The sequence below is a fragment of the Spodoptera frugiperda genome, chromosome 27 (assembly GCF_023101765.2).
Source record: "Spodoptera frugiperda isolate SF20-4 chromosome 27, AGI-APGP_CSIRO_Sfru_2.0, whole genome shotgun sequence".
Lineage (NCBI taxonomy): Eukaryota > Metazoa > Arthropoda > Insecta > Lepidoptera > Noctuidae > Spodoptera > Spodoptera frugiperda.
In genome coordinates, this window is record NC_064238.1 from 11818555 (window position 1) to 11837829 (window position 19275).

At 36.9% G+C, this 19275-nt stretch overlaps 1 protein-coding gene across 45 annotated transcripts in view; it reads left to right on the forward strand.

The window, feature by feature from the left end:
* The window catches only part of LOC118263930 (mucin-17), a 135261-nt gene that overhangs the window by 102529 nt on the left and 13457 nt on the right, over window positions 1-19275 (forward strand). For 6 of the 45 annotated variants that reach the window (XM_050705518.1, XM_050705527.1, XM_050705532.1 and 3 more), the window contains exons 4-10: window positions 8160-9200; window positions 9581-9703; window positions 9897-10916; window positions 10993-11103; window positions 12250-14793; window positions 14988-15221; window positions 15515-17152. In XM_050705518.1, coding sequence (XP_050561475.1) covers window positions 8160-9200; window positions 9581-9703; window positions 9897-10916; window positions 10993-11103; window positions 12250-14793; window positions 14988-15221; window positions 15515-17152 — 6711 coding nt within the window. Of the gene's footprint in view, window positions 1-8159; window positions 9201-9580; window positions 9704-9896; window positions 10917-10992; window positions 11104-11524; window positions 11672-12249; window positions 14794-14987; window positions 15222-15514; window positions 17153-17319; window positions 17761-18003; window positions 18050-18273; window positions 18474-18721; window positions 19010-19275 lie in introns of all 45 variants that reach the window. The other 39 variants (XM_050705556.1, XM_050705561.1, XM_050705537.1 and 36 more) reach the window with 25 other exon arrangements.

Sequence of the window (19275 nt, forward strand, 5' to 3'; positions counted from 1 at the left end):
GGGTACGTAGATATAGAAAATTAAATGAAAGCAATGACAAGTGTCACAATTACCGCAGGAAAGGAAAGAAAGCGAGTTTGTCGTTGTCCACTGAGTGTCACCAGGTCGTTCCTGTCTCCTTCTGTAAATTAGAAGCTTTTTAAATAATGTAATGCTTATATTATCCTGTACAACGTTTTATCAAGAGAAGACTTGAAGGAAGGTTGTGGTTAGTTAAATGTATTGTAGGAAATATTTAAAAACGCCTTTAATCAAGTTCAAGTTCTATTTTGTACATGTATGTCATATCGTATGTGACAGAGACAGTAGTTCTTCTTACACAAAATTATATGTTTACCATATCTTGTGTTAACATTGGTCAGCTCAGTAGTTAACCAATTTATCTATGAATTCCTATTAAGATTAGATTTCCCTCAATCTTACAAAATAGCTTGGTTGACTGTACATAATAAGGTATTTATCACACACAAGAAAATTATATACTAGATATCACATACAGATAAATACGCAATAGTCTTTCAAATAAATCATAATCCATCACTTCTCAACACTCAAGACACCATTTCACTTAACCTCCAATAAAACGAAAGTCAATTCAATTCGCAATACATATCTATAGCTCCGGGCTTTCCTCGCAAATCGAGAGCTTATAGGCCTTGACACCGACTTAAGAACTTATACTTAATTCAATCTGTCTTTCTGCATTGTGCCACACGACTATACATCACGTATTACAAGACCAGTTTATCTTGGTCTTGTTTTGTATAGTCTTTCTGCCAGTTCAACGGTCAGTTTATATTGGTTTTGTATAGCTTGATTTGTTTACAGTGGCAGATCAACATACTCCTTTCAGTTTTTCTTTGTTAGATTCTCAACTTTATTGTTTCTTTTTATAAAGTCGAAATTTAAAATTTACAGATTGTATATGTTGACTTGCCTGTACCTTTCATAGTATTTCGTAACTCCGGTCAATGTCCTAAAAAGCCTTGGTAATGTGGAATTTTACTTAAACTTGAATTAAGTTGTTGCTAAGTCGAAATTTTGCTTTTGATTTTTTTAATTGGAGCACCTTTTTAACCGGTTTTCTTTGTCTGGTAAGAGTTATTGTGTCTTTAGTTGATTAAGTTATAATTGTACTGAATTTTATACGGTCATTAATTATTACATGCGTATAAATATTTACGAAATTTTCCTTTTATAAGCCGAAATCGTAGATGATAAAAAATCATAGTATAAATAGTAGATTTAAGCTCAGCTTTTTAGACAGTCATGGGGTCAAATGAGGCAGCAGTTGATAAAATTTAATTATGTAACTAGCAAACTCTACCTAGTTTTTTCGGTCTTACCCTAGATTTTTTTTCGTACAATAAGTTAATTCTTTGATACTATCGGGTCAAATGCCCAACTTGCTCCCCCAACTCTCCTTCCCGGCTACGTCTATGTTCGAAAGTTATTACATATATTAACATAACTACAAGGCTATAAAGAAAAAATAATGTTTTTGAGTTACTATCAAATCCAAGATCCTGTTATATTTTTACTGGATTTTCCCAGTATCTTGTTTAAAAAATCAACCTTGTTACTTACTTATTAATAATTTTTGTACGTAATTCGACTCTAAACATTAATAAAATTATGCTGAGTCATAAGCACTTGTACCTATGTAAGGATATCCGTTAAATAAGACCAAACAATACAAGTGTAATGTCAATCAAATTACAATTCAATTAATATTGTAATCGTGATTCTGAAACTTGATACTTTGCTCTATTATTTCAATACGGTGTCATTTACCGGACAGTAGTGAATTAGTTATTTGTTTGTGTTATTAGCAGATTAATTATTTTTCGTATGTACATGTATGTTTAAGTGTGGGAGAGCCATGCTTCGGCTCGACCGGAGTAATACCACGGCCTCACAGAAAACCGACGTGAAACAACGCTTGCGTTGTGTTTCGTTGTGTGAGTGAGGTTACCGGAGGCCCAATTACCCCTCTTCCCAATACCTGATTTCCCAATAACCCTTAAATTCCTAACCCCCAAAAGGCCGGCAACGCACTTGTAATACCTCTGGTGTATCAACTATCCATAGGCGGCGGTAATTGCTTACCATCTGGTGATCCGTCTGCCCGTTTACCGACCGTTTCACAGTGATTCATCCAGAACATGCTAGCTGGACAAAATTATTTATTGATGTTTTTTGTCTTATACGGCTTTCATTTGACGTTTTATTGCATAATTCGTGCAAAACACCCAAATAAAAGGGGGTAGGTAGGTAACTAGGGGTAGGGGCTACCCCCTACGATACGGGATACGGGTACGATTTTTAAGAATACAAAGATTACCAAATAATGTTTGTAATTAGGACACGTAAATATAAATTCAATAGTATAAATGGGGTAACAACATATATTATGGTTCAATTACTAATATCATAGCTAGTAATTGCACAATGGGGCCTCATTAGGTACCTAAGTTGTATCAAATTGCCTTAAAGTACTTACATTCTTAAAATTGTAATTAGTAAATAATAATTAAAGTACATTTTACATTTCACAGTCCTTTTCCTTATTCTACAACACTATATTCTTCTGAAGGAGAATCTTCAATATTATAGACAGAACTACCATTCAGACTAGAACTACTCATATTTACTTATATCTATACAAAATATGTCTATATATAATATTTAATTATATTCCTAATAATTATAATTAATTCTAAAACTTAAACATTAGAAAAACATTTAAACCTAAAAAATATCTGAAGGTAGTTCAGGATACCCAAGAAAACGACTAGAAGTATTTCCATCATTAGTATTCCCGAATCCAGGTTTTGGTTTATCGACTATTAAACCCATTTCCGACTTAAACCTATCTTGGATTGGAGCTGAACGCTGTTTCACATTTGCTTTGTCATTTTCATCTCAAAGGTTTCATTTTTTAACTTCAAGCTTATGTGAAGTAATCACTCAGGTCATCAAAGGTTTTAGTAGGACGACCCCGAGTGGATGTTCAGGGTTTGGAGTGGTGGGCAGTCACTTTACACTTGAAATCTTCTGCCAAATGAGTAGAATGGTTGAACAAGAAGCGTTCATGATTGCCTCCAGAACTTTTCCATTTTTCAGCAAATTTTGAAGAATTTCTGCTGATATGGTTCCTTAACTCTTTCATTGAATCATCGCTGATACTCTATGGTCCGTGTCTGTTCCTTATATATTGATATAATGCACTGGTACGATATTATTTTGGGTTTTTACACCATTCTTCCAAAAACTCAATGTTTGAAATTGTTACTTCGATGTCTAGAAAATCCAATAAAAAACATAGTTGTAATTTTTTGTGAATTTTATGACTACTAAAAATCAAAAGCTTATAGATATAGCTATGATATATAAAAAAATCAACCCGGGGGAAAAAGGGGAGAGATAGTTTCTGGTCCATTAAACTTTAAAAACGACGAAAAAATATCAAAATTTTGCAACATTGCACGTTTTGTAAATAGCGGAGAAAAACTATAGGTACTTTAAGTATCAAAATAAAAAGTACATACCTTCAGCTACAAAACCCAACACAGTTTTCTTTCACAAGTATAAAATTCACTAGGATATGATGTTTCTCGTTAGAAGCGAAATTGCCACTAGTTAACACTTTACTTACACCTTATTTGTATAACAGCCCTTATTAGCTCATTAGTGATTGAAATGTGTGCAAAACAATTCTTAGATCTGGGATAGTGGGGATATTGGCTACGTATTTCAATAGTTAGTTCTTGGAAATTTGGAAGTGACTTTTGTCTAGCTAGCATGTTCAGGATGAATCACTGTGCGTTTGTTTCATAAAATAAAAAAAGCATATTGCTAAAACACAAAACAGTCAAAATGTCCATTCAAACGTCAATATAATTATTGCTTAAAACATATTTGATATAAATGGCGTCTTGAAGTTTCGTCCATTGGTTTTGTTGATATAAAGTTGTATTATTACGGGCTTTGGATATTCCTTGACATTTCGCATATGGCGGCTATTAACTAATACTTGTGTTCTGTGAATATATTTTTGTTACTGTTTAGTTTATTGGCAAGTTGTAGCTGACTAATGGCTCAATATAGTGGTTAAAATAATATGTTAGGTATGTTTAAGGCCTATTTGAAACTATGGCTGATATGAGAAGTACCTATGTATAATATTAATATTCGTTAGAATTTATGTATTGAATGATCCACAAACGTAATATCACTACATGCACTACATACACTACACACCACACTCCTTGTCCCTTTGTATGTTTAAATCTTTAAAACAACGCAACGGTTTTTGATGCGGTTTTTTTAATCGATAGAGTGATTAAAGAGGAAGGTTTATATGTATGTATAATACATGCATAATACATCACCATTTCACTCATGCAAAATTGGGGCGCGTTGCTAGTAAAAATGAATCGCTAAATGTGTTGCTAAGCGAAAATCTCGAGAACAGCTGCACCGATTTCGCTAGTTCTTTTTTTGTTGACTTTGTTATTGTTGGAAGGTTCTTATGTAAGAAATTTTAACAGATGCGCAGAAATATTTCCAAGGTGAAACATAGTTCGCGAAATCGTTTAGTTTATTATATATTATTTACTTTTATTGCCATTCTTTATACTTATAGTCATAATCTAGTAAGTAATTAGCATGTTACCAAAGCAGAATAATTCCAGATTTATTTTTAAAACAGGAATTTCTACAAATGTCTTGATCATAAACCTCCCTGTTCCAACATTTACTTCAAGACACCAGTAACCCTTTTTAACTGGTTTTCCGCAGGTTTTGAGGTATCATTGAAAATGTCTTCATCTAGTGCTCGTTCAGAAAAAGTACTAGGTATTTGTTTGTTGCTTAGTCAATATCTTTTTAAGTAATAAAGCGCCCTTGTGCTCCATTTGTATACTTTTTTAAAATATTCATCTTAAGTAACTTATTGTTCAGTATTCTTTCTAGCATTTTCTATGATTTGAGTAATCAATACAGGGAATAGAAATTACTTCTTGTAGCTTTGTTTATTATACTTTGTTTATTATGTTCTACATTTTGTGGTTTCCAATAACTAACTGAATCGGTCGCCGCCCTCATTGTAGTTATTGTTTGTCTTAATCTCAATAGATCTGGTTACACACAGGTATTGACCTTGTTTTGTTTAAAGCTGTGTGTACAATCTACGTGTCTTTTGATAATTTGTTGTAATTAATACTTTGAGTACTTGCGTGGTTTGAGGTAGCTGATATGTAGCTATATCAGTAATACGGGTTTATTTTGTTTATATTAACTGCCTATAATATGTGGTTGGTGTTTTCAGTAATATCAGTTTAAAAAGAAACTCTGTAGTAGCACGAAGTCTGTTTTTTTAAGGAGGGAAATCATCCTATCACGTCTCCCCTTGACTGAGTCTGGAGAGAGTGTGTCAGACTCTTACTGACAAAAAACCACCCGTTCCTACTCCTGCTTTTCGAGCCGGGCCTTAGTAACACAAAGGGTCCGCAGCAGCAGGGAGTCTGGGATTGTGTCTAGCATATGGCTATAGACTGGCATTACGTGCCATAATGAGCGCTTACCCTGACAATACATGGGACTGGTAAAGTAAAACCAATTCCCTCATCATTATTTCTTTGAAAATCTTCAGTATTTATTTCTAAACACCACATTGCACACGCTAAGTAAGTATTTCAGATGTTGCAAAGTCAATCAGTATTTTGTTAAACGTTTCATCAAGAAGTGAATTTAAAATCTCGCACTGTAATCAGTTGATTACCTAGTCAAAGTTGATTAGATAGCTAAGTAATTATCCGGAGCTGCGGACTACCTAGTGGGCTTACTGAGTATCCAGCTCGAAAAGCAGGAGTAGGAACGGGGTGGTTTTTAGTCAGTAAGAGTCTACACTACACGCCTTACCCAAGGTGAAAGAAGACTTTGGATGGTTTTCCTCCCTCAAAAAAAGCTAAGTAGCTACAAACAAAACAATACCCTCTTAATTCTAATACATAATGTAAACATATCTTTAGAATTGAATGGACCGAACAAACAGACTTATATTCTATCTATAGTTGCTATAATACTGGATGGTGTAACGCTAGCCGCCAGATATTAGTCGTGACCACTGTCCAATTGAGCTCGAAGGCCGTTAATAGAAATATTTAAGAAAATGACAACATTGAGACACAATATTGCCATGCGAAAAAAAAAACATTGAGTCAACATCGATAGTACCAAAGTCATTTTCACGCATTTCGATTTTCTTTTAATAAATAAATAGATAGATAGATAATAATAAATAAAAATGGTTGTTTCAAATTCTTGTGACAATGACAACTTGATTGTGTTTTGTTGTTTTTTTTTTGTAGCTTGTTGTCATTTTGTTATGTAGTAGTATTTGAATAATGAAATAGTTTTAGGAAAAAACTTGAGGTATTCAGTGTTGAGTTGCTTTATTTTGCATAATTTTGTTTTCTATTGTCGTGCTTTTGAAATCACGTAACAGTGTGACCGTTGAGGTTGATTCCTGAGGCAGGTAATGTACATATTACTGCGTATTCTAATTTTGAAAATGTCAACCTATGGACCTCTAGGTAGATATACTTACTCTATGTATATTAAAATAGAGGGTGATACATATGTTAGATTTGGTCTTTAATTTAGATACCACTGACTAACGGTGAAGGAAAACGTCGTAACGCTACCTGGACTTCCTGGACAGCAGTGGCCACTTACAGTCTGTTGATGTATGTGAATCAGACCCAAGACACAGCTCTGGTCAATAGCAATTAAGTACACATTAAAAAAAACTTTAAGTACTCTAATTTTACATTAGAGAGTAAATCCACATAAAATTGTCCCTTATTATATCTACATAAGTGCCACTAATTAATTCTAGTTCACATAATACTACTCATAATAATTAATGACCATATAGCCCTTACTGAGCGCGTGCTGTGGTGATAATATGTTAGAGAACACGTGTGTTCACATGGTCCAAATAGGGCCACACGGATAGGGTCAAAGCACCGCTCACTTTACAGTACAGGTTGTGTGGTTTTCGCAAAATTGTTGTAGATAATAATCGTTCGTGTATTTTGCAGGTGATATATAGAATTTGCTAAGGAACTCCTGGGCTCATATAATATCTAGGAACGTATTTATTCTACGCCAGGTTGCTTGTTGTTGTTTGCACCAGGTAGACTTAAAAGGGTTCATATTCAAACTTAAATGATACTACAACTGAAAATGGTTACTGAACAATTTTATTAGTCTTATTTAGCAAAATATAAGAGTTTCGTGTTAACACAAAAATACAATCTTTGGTCTTTATACAAATGCAATGTTCTTTATACAATGCTCGAATGTCAAAGAACTGCAAGAACAGTACCAAATTATTCTAAAATTATTGCACTCCGCCTGTATCAAGTTTATAGGTAAAATAGATTATGTAGGTATAAAATAGTATACCATAAAGTATAAGATATTGATCTTATCTCGATTATCTTGTCGAATAAGGGCGGTCCTATTATTTAGTAAAACCTGTTTAACTACAGGTCCTTTAGAACTTTTGTCTATATCAATATACTATATAGTTTTGGTTTTGATTCTTAAATCTCAACCTTATTTCATGAAGTTGAATTAAATTGTATGTTATCGCGTTCGAAAGTTGGCGTTTACTATAATGTAGTCACTTTATTGATAATCCTACATTGATATAAGCACAGCTACGTTAATAACCATTCGTATACAACATTTCTTCCTCGTACTGTCACTAAGTCCAAACAGCTAGTTATGTCACATGAAGTAACAGAATTATTCGTTCCAATGACCGGGTGCCATCCGTCCAGTATTGTTCCAACGCACTTTCTTTGTCTTCACAGATTAAAGATTTCATAATGCATTGTTGCAGATGGCACTTTCGTTTTCAGCGCTACTCATTAAGCGTTACGTGCGTAATTGATTACTGTACTTTCTCTCGTTATCTTTATTTGTTGCGACTCTAACACATGTCTTAGGAAAACTGCCACGTACGAGTACATTTACTACTCATTTTCTCCTGTGTGTAATTTTACGACGATATTTTTATGTATCGCAGTTACTTATCGTATTTATTAGGATCTTTACTCAATATGTCTGTTTCTACTTTCCAGGTGGAAGGTGTTTCGAGGAGTAGAAGGTTGCAAGCACCATCAGCTTCAGATAGCAATAATGTAGCTGAAACTGGACCTTCGGAAAACGTACAGCCTACATTTAGGCCAAGAAGTAGTAGGCGACGTGAAGAAACTCCTCAGAAAGATGTCGTCCGGACTAGGACCAGATCGAGGCCAGAGGTTGTTCCAACTCCAGAACAATCTCAAAGTCCAAAAAACGAACGATTCGATGTGAGAAGAACTCGAACGCGCAGTCAAACAGTTACTGAATCTACTAACAAGGATGCTTCACTAACAAGAGAGCCTGTGACAAGGTCAAGATCGAGAGGGGGCAGTAGACGACCGACAGCAGCACCTGCACCTGCACCCACTTCAGCACCTGTAGACTTGACTTCTCCAAACATTGATGAAAGCAAAATCGAAGTGATAAATTCTAATCTAGATGATATAACAAAAATCCCTAAAGAGGACACAGCTACCACGCAATTTAGACGGAGAACACCTGTAGTTCAAACAACTGAAAAGGTCACGCCTATAAGATCACGTGGACGTGGTAGTACTCGTGCTAATGCAAGATCGTTAGACCTTGATGTGTCAGGCACAACCAATACTTTGAATGTAGCTGAAAAAGCACCGACAACTGCTAGGACTGCCCAGCAACCAGATTTGAGAAATGCTAGAAAACTCCGCTATAAAACTCGACCTTCGGAGACTGATACGAATTTAACAGGTGAAGGGCTCGTTACGGCTAACGAAGTCATTAAGTCTAGTCAGAACAAAGAGAGTGTTACTAGTCAAGCAGAAATTCAAACTGCCGCTCCAACCGCTGTCGAAACCATTGTTCAACACATTACAGAAGCCAACAAACCCAAATCTACAACACTGAAGGTTACAAAGGTAGTAAGACGACCTCTAGGGAGAGGGAAGGTGAACTTTAGACCATCTGTGTCTTTGCCTAAAATCCCGGTTTCTGATGAAATAGCCGAAGATGATAACTATCCAGAAAGTTTCAAGGCTTTAATTCAGGCTAAGAATGCATCGGTGAGTAGAATGATTATATTATATTATAAGGCATATCATGTTATTTGATTTAATTCTTCAAATTTTTCTTCTGAATCCTCACAAATTTCGTATCTTGAACTCAATTATAACTTCATCAACATCGGTGAGAATATAATCAAAATTAGATGTACTCAATTTTAATATCAGTTATATTATTAGACCTCCATAGTAAGGACGAAGTCACTGATATACGTCATCACCCTTAATTCCGATGATTGACAATTTCGAATCCTGAATATCATTTTCCAAATTAACTTTAACCTAATATTTTGCGAACAGCAGAATTTCTTTCAATACTAATAAATCTATCAACTACCAATAGTACAACCTAAAGTAAACCAATCCGATACCAATTTCAGACAGAGGCGAGCTCTTCAACCGAAGAGAGCTTATCACTGAAAGCGTCACAAAAAGTTTACAAAACCTACCCTGCATCACCACAGTCAACACTAACTGGACCTGGCACAAACAAATATTCACGGGTAAACATAACTTTCAGGGCAATTGGCTACCTAACCAGAATTATTTCCTAAATTACTTACATTGATCATTTTTATAACACACTCGCAAATCACAACTCATTTCAAACACACTCTTTTATTTCTCAAAACTGTGTGACTCGAATTAGTTGTGTTTATTCAATATGGAAATCTTACTAACAATGTCTTTTTACAGTTTCGCAACAAACAAGTAACAGCGGAGGAGTCAAAAAACGAGAACAAAGAAGACACTAAAGGAGTTGAAACAACTGTTGCTCCTGCGGTGTCGAGACCTAGGAATTCAGAATACAAGCCAAGAGGAACTTATTCTGCTAGAGCTAGGAAATCTACATCGAGCCCTTCCTCGACGACAGCGAGCACTGTTTCAGGCCAAAGTACTGAGAAACCAGCATTCAAATACAGCAGAAAATTTAAAGCACCTAGTACTGAATCACCTAAAATTGAAGTTAAAAGCAAACCAGTTGAATTAAGTAGCAATTTGAAAAAGACCTTTGTGCGACCTCCGGTTTATTCGAGGAAATTTAAAGGAAAGACCTCTACCGAAGCTTCGTCCACGGAAAGTGTGAAAATCGAAAACCCAAGCTTTACGAAGAAAACAGTTCTGCCTCGCACTTCGTATTATTCAAGACTAAGAAACAATGTCAAAAATGAAGTATCATCGACCACGGAAGCTGTTGTAGAAGTTACTCCCGAATCTGAACCTAAAACTACCGTGGAAAGCGTTGACGCTCCACTAGTTATCGCTTTACTGAATAATTCTGAAGACAGAAAAACTGCGAGGATAGACGATCAACCAGAAAATAATGACAACCTCATGTTTCTCATATCAGTTACCAGTAAAGAGTCCTTAGAAAACAACACAAATAACGATGTAATAAATACAGCAGAAGAATCAGAAAACATGCCAATCTTGAACGTTTCTCCATCTGCTTCGTCAAGACTAGACAGTGATAAATACAAATATCACGCTACTTTCAAAGATCAGAATTCAACCAATGACATCGAGAAAGAAAAAGGATCTTCTACTGTATTCCCTCCTGTGAGAAATCTACAAACAAGAAAGTATGGACGTAGTCGAGTCAAATCTAAAGATGGTAAATCAGATGTTGTTGTTACTTCTCCGAAACCTAGAGAAAGAAGTATAAGAAAGTTCAGCGAATCCTTCTCTAAGACGACTGAGGCTTCAACCAACGGGGTAAGTAGCACTATTCTATTTTACGTAGACAGAAAATGTTACAGATGATTTTCATTATTGTTACCAAACTTTACAGATAACGCCTGAACCTGATAAATCTAAGAGTAGGTTCAGTTCTAAATACAGAGCTTCGTATCTTGATAAACCATTTTACAAACCCACTGTACCTACCATTACATCATCAACTGTAAGTAACACATTACAAAGATTAACATATTAAATACAGTATGTTTTCAAAATTATCTCAATGAAATTTATCCAGAACCCTCAGAGAAAAAAGTTATTTCTAACAAAGCCCCTTTATCGAATTGGCGTTAAGATATCAAAATTTTGATTCATATTCATATTAATATTCATCATGGCACTTTATAATAAAACCATCATCACCGTTTGGAACTAAAAAGCGTTATTTCTGATTGTTTAGATTATCATGATTATTATTCCAACCACCATTTTAAGTTAACTAACTTAACTAGTTCTGATATACAAAATACTTCTGCAATCAGAAATAACTCTTATCTGATTGTCATTCAATTTAAAACTCAATGTTAAGCATCAGCGTGATATGTGTCATTTTAACATTAATGAGAAATTTCTTATTGCTAAAGGCTTGGCTGAAATTCTACGTCACTGACCACCTGTTGACAAAGTCTGTAGAAGAGCCTAATTGGTTCGAAGGAGACATATACACTACCGAGTCGATATCAAGACAGAACAACACAACGCCATACTTTCATGAATCATCCATTGAACTGGTTAATGGAATCATATAGTTAACATATACATCATTGTCACGATCATTGCTCATTTCATTCACCCTGTTGTAAATGGATTTGATTTAGTTTTAAAGAGATGTAGATTTTAAGACAATCAATTTGTAATGTTAAGTTCATAATAGATATTTTCACTATTTTTACCTAAAATCTCTTTAAAGCAAAATTTTACTTACAAGTTTTTGCGTTAAAATCATCAATATATCGCACAATTAATGACTTAAAGCATTTAAACAGACGCAAAAACTTAACAAACTAATGTACGTATGTGTAGAATAGCATTCACTAACATACTATTAATATAAGACATTAAATAATGTATACATGTGACATCTTGTTTTAATACATAACATCATCTATGGCTAACTTTCATCTAACACTAACCTCTAAACATCTGACTTTTATCTTAATTCCAAAATACGTAAAGAGGCTTTGGTCTTTGCACGAGTTTCTACTCGGGTTACCACTACATGCAAAATTTTCTTTTCAATATCAAGCATTCTTATTACACCAAAATTCTACTTTTCTGTTTTTATGGGTGAGATTACTTCTTATTTCAGGTTGAGGGAGAAGAAATACAATTAGGGCCAGACCTGAACGCTATTTCCTTTACTCAAACACGAAGGACACTGTCCTCGGCAGACCTAAGATTGTCCGAGAGTCTGGTGAAGCCGCCACTCGTGATGAACGTTGAGGCGTCACACCACTCGCCGTCAGTTACAGTATCTATATTTGATGCTTTAGCTGAAATACTCACGTCAACACCCAAACCACGAATCTCGACAACAACCGAAGTACCGAAAATACAAAAACTTAATACTGACGTTAAACAAGTACTCGACGGCGTGAGTAGCAACAATAATGTAAATAGTGTCCAAGACTTAGCGGGTCAGGACACATTTATGTCAACCAACGCCGATGTAAGCACTAGTACTAAATCTGTACAGCCCACTGTTCAAGGCACACCAAATGTGATTAACAGTATTTTGGTCGGGGGAACTGTTACACAGTCACTAAACACAGAAGACGGAAGTAAAATTCCTGTGAATACACCACAACCCACTACTCCCATTCCCACTCCCACAACTCCCATTTCCGCAAGGAAACCATTTGCCATTAGAGTGTTGTACTCTGAAACAGAACCGCCAAAAGACAAAACCACGACTGCATCCACACCAACTCAGGGATCGACTGACCGTCCGAAAATGGTATATAACACTGTGTCTGATCTTTTGTTGTCCAATAACAATTTAGTATCTTCTGAACTAACTAGCATGTTGTCAAATAACATTATAAATATTATAGAAAACATGGATGAAGATAGTAGATCGAAACTAAAGAGTTTAGATATGGCTAAAGTATTAAAAAGTTTGATTCCCAGAGCTTTAGATGGACTTGCGACTGTACTTGACAATGCCGATTCAATCCCAAACACAACGCCTTACAGTTTGGAGGATATTAGGGATACCGCGAAAATTGTTATTGATGGTGTAGAATATGATAATTCCCTCCAAAGTGTAAGCACTGGCGGTAATGTAAATATCACTGTAGATAATAGAAATGTACCCATTAGTGTCACACAAAATCCTACTACTGTAAATAGTCCTGTTACACCGGCAACTGTAGAAAGCACAAGGTCTGTATCTAGTAGCCAGGGGACGACAGCTGCTTCAACTTCTACGACAACTGCTAATGCAATAAGAGCTACGGCTGCTGCAACACCAACCACAGCGGCTGCTACGTCTCCTGTCTCCTCAGAAACGGCCTCATTAAATGTAGATATTGTAAGTGATACACCAAGTGACTTTACTAACAAGAATGTTCCTTTACCTTTTCTCACAAACTTCCAAAGCAATGACTTCACTGTTGATGAATCTGATAAACTATTCGGTGCTGCAACTACAGCTATTCTAAAACCTTTAAGTCTGTCCATTGTATCTTCATCTGTATCACCACCACAGCGTGATATAGATGAAATACAGGATCCTAGTCAAGTATCGCGGTTACAGTTATGGGTACTATCAAAGAAAGCTAGAGTATTGAAAATGATTGAAGACATTATAAGACAACACAATAATGAGTTAGCAACACTACCGCCTTTGACTGATTTTGTTAGCCCATCTGGCAATATCAACTTGTCGGAACGTTTGACAAACATTATGAATACCATGATAGCCTCGACTGAAACTGTGACGACTCGTGATACTGAAACTACTTCTCCTATGACTACCCCATCCTTTGTAATTAATCCTCTTTCCACCAATGTATTCGAAGCAACTACGACAGCCAGCCCCCCAACTGTCCTTACGACCACGACGGAGGCAGTATCATCAAGTAGTGTGCCATCTACTAGTGACACTGTCTCTATATCTTCACGTTCGGGTCGCACCCAAGCAATCGATGGCACAACGGGTTCGTCTTCTGTCACTACTACAGTTACAACTGATGCTAGTGAAACCATCAATGATGTTACAAGTACCATGCCGGCACCGACTACTGATCAAAAGGTCGAAATATTAAGTCGACTTCAAGAGGCTCCTGTCACAACCACAACGATTGCTAGTTCAGAAACAATGGAAACTACAACCCTAGTAGCTGACACCGAGACAACGACACAAAATGTAGAAACGACTACATTCAACATAGACACCACTACTTCTACCGACGCTTCAGACAACAACACTTCACAAACAACAGTTAGTACTTTGAGTGTTGGAACACCAGCTATTCCGAAAAAAGACTATGTCATATTCGGAATATTACCTAACAATACAGTGGTACGTAAAAATCCTAACGAAGACATATTGGAACAATTAACAGAGGCGAGCCCATATATCGTTTACGGTGTACTACCCAATAACACAGTAATACGTAAATTCCCGAACGGGACCAGAGTGCCACGAGTTATGCAAAAAATTGACATTCTGCCAATCAGCCCGTGGAGTTTAAGAAATCCATACAGCCCCATCCATAATAATCCGGCCATTGTCAGACCGCAGCCTAACCCCATCCGAGAATCCACTAATACTGCGACATCCACAGACACATCAAATAACGGAACGGAAAGATTAACCAACGACACTGTAAATAACCAACAACGGATGGTATTGACTTTATGTTATTTAGCTTAACGCTCGGCTTGGTGCTTTCTTTCTCACTAGCAGGCGCAATGTCTCTGGAGCGGTCGGCGCATGCGGAACGGACGACGGGTCTTGAGGTCTTCGTAAGCTGTGCATGCCTGTAGCACGATAACCGCTTCTAATAACTTCGGCGGTAACATTTTATTTCGATATTGCAGATTACTCCATCGGCACTTAATATTAAAAGCAGTAACGGTATAACTACCACCATTATGCCAGAAAAAAGCACTGCCTCGCATGTATTGAGTTTACGCACAACTACAATGCTACCTTCTATTGATGAGATTCTGCTTAATAGTATATCTTCGGCCGCTATACAGGAGATGGTCATATCGGAAATGACGAGCTCTACTCGCGAACCAAGAATATTAACACTGGATATTGATCCGGAGGTATAATTATATTATTTATATACGTTAGACGTTTCCTTATTTATATATTTCTTTTTATTACTGTGGTCACTAATCTTCACTATAATTTATCACACATTTTCATATGCAATCATAACCCTTGGACTTGGTATATTAATATAATCTAGTAGTAATAAGTTGATTTTTAAAAAGGTAAGTGGTGAAGGTTCACCTTATAAGTAGTTTGGCAATTACCTGTGTAAATACAACTGCTGTTAAAACTTTTATAAGACAAAGTGATGATACCAAATTAACCTCAAACAAAACAATTACAGACGAAACAAATACGTACGGAAAAGCCAGGGGAAGGTGATGGAAGTGCCGTATTTAAATTTATACCAATTGATGAAGTTACGGTCGCACCGCAAAACTCGAACGTATTGAAACTGGCTTCGACTAAAACACCACCATCGACAAATTCCGTACAAACTGAGACACAAACTATGTCGACATCGTCTGTTACTGAGATGAGTACGCAGACACCACAAGTACAAACACAAGAAACAACAATGAACGAGGCAACAACGACTCAGAGAACAACTATTATGCCTGAAATAACGGTTATGTCGTCTGCATTCACTAATGCTCCCGGAACTGTGCCAACCACCACGAGCCAGCCGACTACTCTACCTCCTACGACTACTACTACGCCTGCACCTATCACTACGACAACGGAGCCAACAACGACTACGACAACGACAACGACAACAACACCAGCGCCAACAACAACAACAACAACAACTACTACTACTACAACCACGACTACTCCAGCTCCAACAACAACTACTCCAGCTCCAACAACTACTACAGCGGCTCCAACGACAACACAGGCAACAACGGTAGTTCAATCCACTACTATTAGCGTAGAAGAAGAGTTAAGGAGATATAGAGAAGATGTCCAATTGCTACAAACATTACTGCAAGCTACGGGTCGTGATCCAAAGAATCTTAATTTAAATGCATTGTCACTAGGTGATCTAACCACTACAGTAAGACCTACCACCACTACTACAGCACCTACCACAACTAGGCCAACTACAACTACTAGAGCACCAACGACAACTCAGACCACTGACCCTGTAAAGTTATTGCAGGCATTGTTTACTAATCCAACAACATTGTCTATTCCAAATCTGGGTGGCAACTTAAGGGTATCAACTGGTCAACAAGCAACAACAACAACACGATCCATAGAAGATGATATTAAACAATTTGAGGAAGACACGAAATTATTACAAGCGCTTTTACAGGCTACTGGACAAAACCCTGCTTCTCTAAACATACCCGCATTAGATAGTCTAACAACTGTAAGAATCCCAATTACACAAACAACTAATATTCCAACTACAACAGCTATACCAACAACAACAACAACCACAACTACTACTACTACTACAGTTAGACCAACAACGACAACAACTAGGCCGACAACAACCAGTAGGCCAACAACAACACAAAACATTGAAGACGACATCAAACAATTCCAAGAAGACACGAAACTTTTACAGGCTCTGTTACAGGCGACTGGTCAAAACCCAAGTACTTTAAATATTCCAGTAATATCTGGTATAACATCCAATGTGAGGATAGCTTCTAATCCTCAAACAACATCGTTGGGATCAAACCCAACAACACCGTTGAATATTAGACCCGTGTTTGCAACAACTAATGGTCCAGTATTCCAAACATTCGCACCTAGAACTGTTTCAACTACGTTACAGCCTGTGACTGATGTTGGGATTTCCACGACTTTCACGCCTTTCAACCGAGAAAGGTTGACGACAACAATAAGGAGTGCTCCAACTACATTGACTGGTCGACGTGCTCCATTCACTGGATTCACTTCAACTACAGAAATGCCCAGTTCTTCTACGTTCTCTGTTGAAGAGGATTTGGCTTTCTTGAAGAATTTGGTAAGTAGTTGTTTTTTTTTTAATTGAAAGGATAAAAAATTATCGTAATTTTTTTAATTGCCTCTACAAAATTGTTCAATGTTGTTACTTGTGACATTAAAAGTCAAACTGAAAATTTTAATGTATAGGATTTTTATACATTAAATGTGCCGAATTTCTGTTTACAGAAAACAGTGCTGAAAACAAACCCTAATAATGAAGATCCTGAAGCAGCTCTAGCGAATCGTATCATAGCACTAGCTGTAGAAAGGAGTCTCAATGAAATACAAACGGGCACGGGCGAAACAGTCCGCTCAGGGAAAAATATAGCTGTCAGTGGAAACAATTTGATACCTTCCACAAATAGACCTGCACCCACAACTACCACACCTTTACCAACAACAACAACAACAACTACTACTACTACGACAACTACAACAACACCACGTCCAACAACAACGACACAAAGGCCAACAACCACACAGAGACCAACAACAACTGTCAATGGACCGTCTATCGAAGATGATATCAGACAATTCCAAGAAGACACTAAGCTACTTCAAGCACTACTTAAAGCCACTGGACAAGATCCATCCAAACTCAATTTGCCTACACTACCAAACTTAAATGTGAGTCCCAATCTACCAAATGGTGTCAGTGATGATCTGAAACTGCTCTCAAATCTACTAGCTTCGCCATCACCATTGAACGAACCGTTCGATTCGCTAACGCCGAAGCCAACTATTAACTCTAATGTTAAGGAAGTAAAGCCTAAAACGGCTTTGCCGTACGGAGCAAAAATAGCTGTTAAGGATAGTTTGAAAAGTGATCAGGATGATGAGAAGTTGTTACAAACTTTGATCAAATTACAGGGCGCACAGGAGACTACGACTCAAAGGAGTAAACTCACTATCACTGGTAAGTTGGTTTGTTAACATATTTTGAAGTAAGTATCTATGTATATATCTAATTTCATTAAACTACGGCAATAATAGTCAATACGTTTGACATATTATTACGATTAAAATTTAAGTTATTTTATTACAGTGATTTAAAATTTAAAATGTGACAATTTGTCCTTGAAAGCAACATGCATGTTGGTCCTAAAAGTCGCTTCAAATAATCCGTTTATAATGTTCCAGGACAATCTTCCGACGAAGCCCTTAAGAAACTGATTCAGCAGACTCAACCGACAGGAATGGTGTCCGAAGCAACGCGAGCGCCTATCTCTCTTAGCACCGAGTATGGCAAGAGCAACGACGCGTTGCTGGCAGCTTTGCTGAAGGAGCAAGGTTTCGGTCCAACCACGGCAAGTTCTTTGGATGAGCAACTTCGACTCGCTGTTAGTCCTAACTTTTCTTACTTCACCTAATACATTGGAAGAACATTAGTTCTTCCAAAGCCCATTCATTATACATTTAAAATTTAAACTTTCATAATATCACTGATGCAAACAACTCGTAACTTCACTTCGCTTCCTGCACCATTATCTCGATATCTCTCATCTGTCTCTTCATATATTTCATTGGCTCTATTTCAGTATTTATATCTAATTCATTAGGAACTCTAGAATTAACTGTAACCTCGTAGGCTTTACTCAACCAAGTGGTAGTGACGCCGAAGGCAAGACGGACAACGACGCCGCCACCTCCACCGCCAGCACCTCGAAGGCCAATCTTAGACGGATTGGCCTGGCTCTGGCAGCAGTGGAGGGAGACTGCTCCGGGACCAGGAGCGCCGAGGCCGAACAGAAGGCCTGAGCCTGCGCCCTCAGCCAGGCCCGCCCCAACAGTATCGTCAGCACCGACGAGCAATAGGGGCAACTGGTTTGGCTCTGGACCCTTCGTTGGCAACGCTGATGATAGACCAGCAAATAGAGTGGGTTTTGCATCGTTACTACTTAAACTATGTGATTGGGGATGAGGTGTTGGGTACAGACTTTAGATTAAATATGCAGATTTAACTACGAATTTATTTTTTAATTTTTCGCGATCTTTTTAGTGAGTTGTTCCTATTTAATCTAAGTCTGGTGTTGTATAGATATTTGTATAGTAATGGAGATTTGGTGGGATGTACATAGTGAGAAATGAATTAAGATAATTTTAATATTTTTTCTTAGATATTTTTTGTAATTTTTGTGTTTT